Raw genomic sequence first — 3,551 nt, forward strand, 5'->3', positions numbered from 1 at the left:
CTGTTGAATTTTAGTCAGGGATTCTATTAAAAAAACACACACACTACTAAAAGCCTGTCAGGGAACCAGGTGGAAAACCAACAGAGGAAAAATATGGTTGGGAGATGCCGCTCTAAACTGAAACGTAAAAGCATAAATGAAAACAAAAAGAGAAGTAGAAAGGAGGAAGGCATTCAGAAAATGGAAGCTCGAGCAGCCCTACTTAAGCCAAGGGAGCACAGCAAGGTCTTCACACTCCCCAGAGACAGAGGCTCCCCCATCAGCACCTCAGCCAGTCCAGCAGCATCCGCCCATCCACAATGCCCTTGCCCTTGGCCTTCCTGGTGACCCTGGTGGTGCTCAGCTGCAGGGCAACCTGCTCTCTGGGCTGTGAGCTGCCTCCCACCCACAGCCTGGGCAACAGAAGAGCCTTGCTCCTCCTGGGACAGATGAGGAGAGTATCCCTTTCCTCCTGCCTGAAGGACAGAAAGGACTTTGGATTCCCCCAGGAGGCATTGGATGGAGAGCAGGTCCAGAAGGCTCAAGCCATCGCTGTCCTCCATGAGATGACCAGGCAGATCTACAGCCTCTTCAGCACAAAGACCTGGCCTGCCCCTTGGGAGAAGAGCCTTGTGGACAAACTGTGCGCTGGCCTCCATGAGCAGCTGCAGGAGCTGAGAGCCTGTCTGAGCCGGGAGGTGGGAGAGCAAGAGCCTGCCATGGTGCTTGAGGACTCCACACTGGCTGTGAGCAAACACTTCCGCAGGATCTCTCTCTACCTGCAAGAGAAGAAGTTCAGCCCTTGTGCCTGGGAAGTTGTCAGGGCAGAAATCATGAGATACTTTTCCTCATCTGCAAACCTGCTAGAAAGGATAAAGAGTGAGGCATGAGCTCTACTTCTCATGGAAATGGCCCTCACTGATGGAACACAGTAGCTCCCTTCGGCGGACTCTGCCATTCTCTGAAGCTGTCATTTCTGCTATCATTTGACATGAGTTCTGTGAATGTGTTACATGCTTTCAGAAAAGTTAGCAAAATTGTGTTCATGTCTCTACTCTCTCTTCTCTTTGATCCATGCAGGTGTATATTTATTTAATTATTTAACTAGTATTTATTTAACTCTGTGCCAGACTTAAATTATTATTTTATATATTATTATGCATACCTTTACATTGTGGTTTATATATGTTTTTATTTTCTTAGTTTATTAAAGTTTTGCTAAAGAAGCTATTTATGTGTTTGATTCTCTACTGGAAAGTTGCAGTACTTGTTAGGCTTATAAAACGAGGAAGCTGGAATTCATTCACTCATCATTTCTCCTCCACTTATTGGTATCAGTTTGTATCTTCCTGTCCTGGGGAGATGTTGTGCTCAACAAACAGTGTTTGTATAGCAGGTGTAAGTCCATGGGATGTATCAAATACACAGAAAGATAAATTTTAAAATGATGTTCTCTAAAACAGATTGCATTCTGCCTTTCGGCTATAGTTATAAACCCAACAAATATAATTTCTATCCTTTATATCCTTGCTTTTTTCAGTGAAGAAAATCTAAAAGCTATAACCTTTTATAATATGATCCGAAGGGGAATCAAATGAAATGACCACAGAAAAGTCATCTCCGGCTGTGGTATGGAGGATGTACAGAGAGGTAGAAATGTATGAACTGCAGGTACCTATGCCCATGTAGTCAAGTCTCCTTTCATTCATGAGTTTGCAATGTATAAGGATCCCAGTTGGTCAAGGTTAACATAGGAACACTGAAATATTCCAATGGGAGTATGGAAACAGTCTGCAGAGAGCAAAGGAAACATAAATTTACCATTCTTCAAGTGTAAAACAAGAGGCCATAGAGCCCAAGGGAAACAGAGATGGGAGAGCCTCACATTAAAAGAACATCAAAGGAGAAGTGAAGGAATGTGAATTTAAGAAAATCAACTTGCTTAGGAGAGGAATCAATGAATGCAGGGAAGATATGGACTGAACCTGCCCACTGCTCTGGCAAAGTGGATGGCAGTGGCGCCACTGGGGTAATAATGATTGGCCAGGTTAATAAGCAGAAACCATAGGAGAATCGTCAGACATGACTGGTGATTGACTTAAAGCAGAGAAGACAACTAGATGAAATGAAATTAAAAATACAATTTGGGTTCTTTTTTCTGTGTAGAGCTTTTCTTTGTTGTCTCAGTGAGTGTGTGCATTTGTGTGTGTGTGTGTGTGTGTGTGTGTGTGTGTGTGTGTGTGCGCGCGCGTGCGTGCACATGTCTGTTGTTTAATGACAATACTGCAGTTTGAAATCAAGGCTTTGTGCTTTCTTGGCCTTGCTTGCTCACTGACACTCTACTACTTCAGCCATTGCTCCATCATGGCTATTTGCTTGTCATTTGCATTTCCAGTGGAGTGGAATTCTTTCCTGCATACTCTGACTTCAAATCTTCTAGATCTCAGTCTCCTTAGGGGCTAACATTCCAAGTGTAAGCCATCAACAGCTTTATAGACAGACAGACAGCAGACAGGCACATACATACATACATATATACAAAAATTCATGCATACATAGATATATACATACAAACATAAATACATACAGATAGATAGATAGATAGATAGATAGATAGATAGATAGATAGATAGATAGACAGACAGATAAATAGATAGACAGACAAATAGTAATAGCCTTGAATAGAGAGCTAAGTGCCATTGCTCATGTCCTGAGTTCCAGACCAAGAACCCACTCATACAAAGAAAGAATTCAATTAATTTAGATCACACTAGTGAACTATAGCAGATTCCAAGAGCACATCAGTTTTTGGTACAACTACATCTGATCAATACTCTTTCTGCTTGTAATACTGCAGGTTTGATGACTATTACAACTTAGGGGTTTCTATAACTAAGCAGTCTATTACACAAAAACGGATATAATTCCTAAATAAAATAAGTAAGAAATTGGGCCACTGAATATCTTACTGAATGCTCATAATAAATGGGCAAAACCAAGTGAAAGTACAGGAACCATGGAATACAGGAAGAGACTTGTATACAATTTCAATGTAATAATGATCCAACTATGTTAACAAAATCCACAATAAAAAACTTCTAATAGTACCAATTAGTCAGGATAAACAATTAGATATTGATATTCTATTCTTCTTCAACATAAGTCAGATGTGGTATAACCCATCCTAGCTCTGCAAGTCTTAGTTTTCTCATAAATTAAATAGGTTCAAATTTCAACAGATTGTTAATAGTAAATGAAATGATACATTTTTAAGATGCTTAGCAGAATATTTTCCAGGAAGTAATATCCGAAACATAGAAGGCCTGTTAGTCATTTTTCTTTTCTTTTCTTTTCTTTTTTTTTTTTTTTTTTTGTCGGTTGGGGGGCTTGAACTCTGGGCCTGAGCGCTGTCCCTCAGCTCAAGGCGAGTGCTGTACCACTTGAGCTATACAGTGCCACTTCTGGTTTTCTGGTAGTTTATTGGAGATAAGCGTTTCACGGACTGAGTTGCTTGGTTTGATTCTCCTTTTCTCCTCATGGATTATTCCAAATCCATTATTGAGAAGGAAACT

The 3,551-nt window shown here is 40.7% G+C and overlaps 1 protein-coding gene across 1 annotated transcript; it reads left to right on the top strand.

Annotated features, from left to right (window-relative positions):
* The first annotated feature begins 299 nt into the window (after nt 1-299).
* Nucleotides 300-869, top strand: LOC138817004 (interferon alpha-3-like). Its single transcript, XM_070007336.1, has one exon. The coding sequence runs from the start codon at nt 300-302 to the stop codon at nt 867-869; it is 570 nt and encodes a 189-aa protein (XP_069863437.1).
* The last annotated feature ends 2,682 nt before the right edge of the window (nt 870-3,551 follow it).

This window comes from Dipodomys merriami, unplaced genomic scaffold, assembly GCF_024711535.1.
Source record: "Dipodomys merriami isolate MVZ:Mamm:240054 unplaced genomic scaffold, mDipMer1.0.p SCAF_11, whole genome shotgun sequence".
Taxonomy (NCBI): domain Eukaryota; kingdom Metazoa; phylum Chordata; class Mammalia; order Rodentia; family Heteromyidae; genus Dipodomys; species Dipodomys merriami.

Bases quoted from the DNA above. Each gene is read 5' to 3' on its own strand.
- LOC138817004 (XM_070007336.1), top strand. From the start codon at position 300: ATGCCCTTGCCCTTGGCCTTCCTGGTGACCCTGGTGGTGCTCAGCTGC.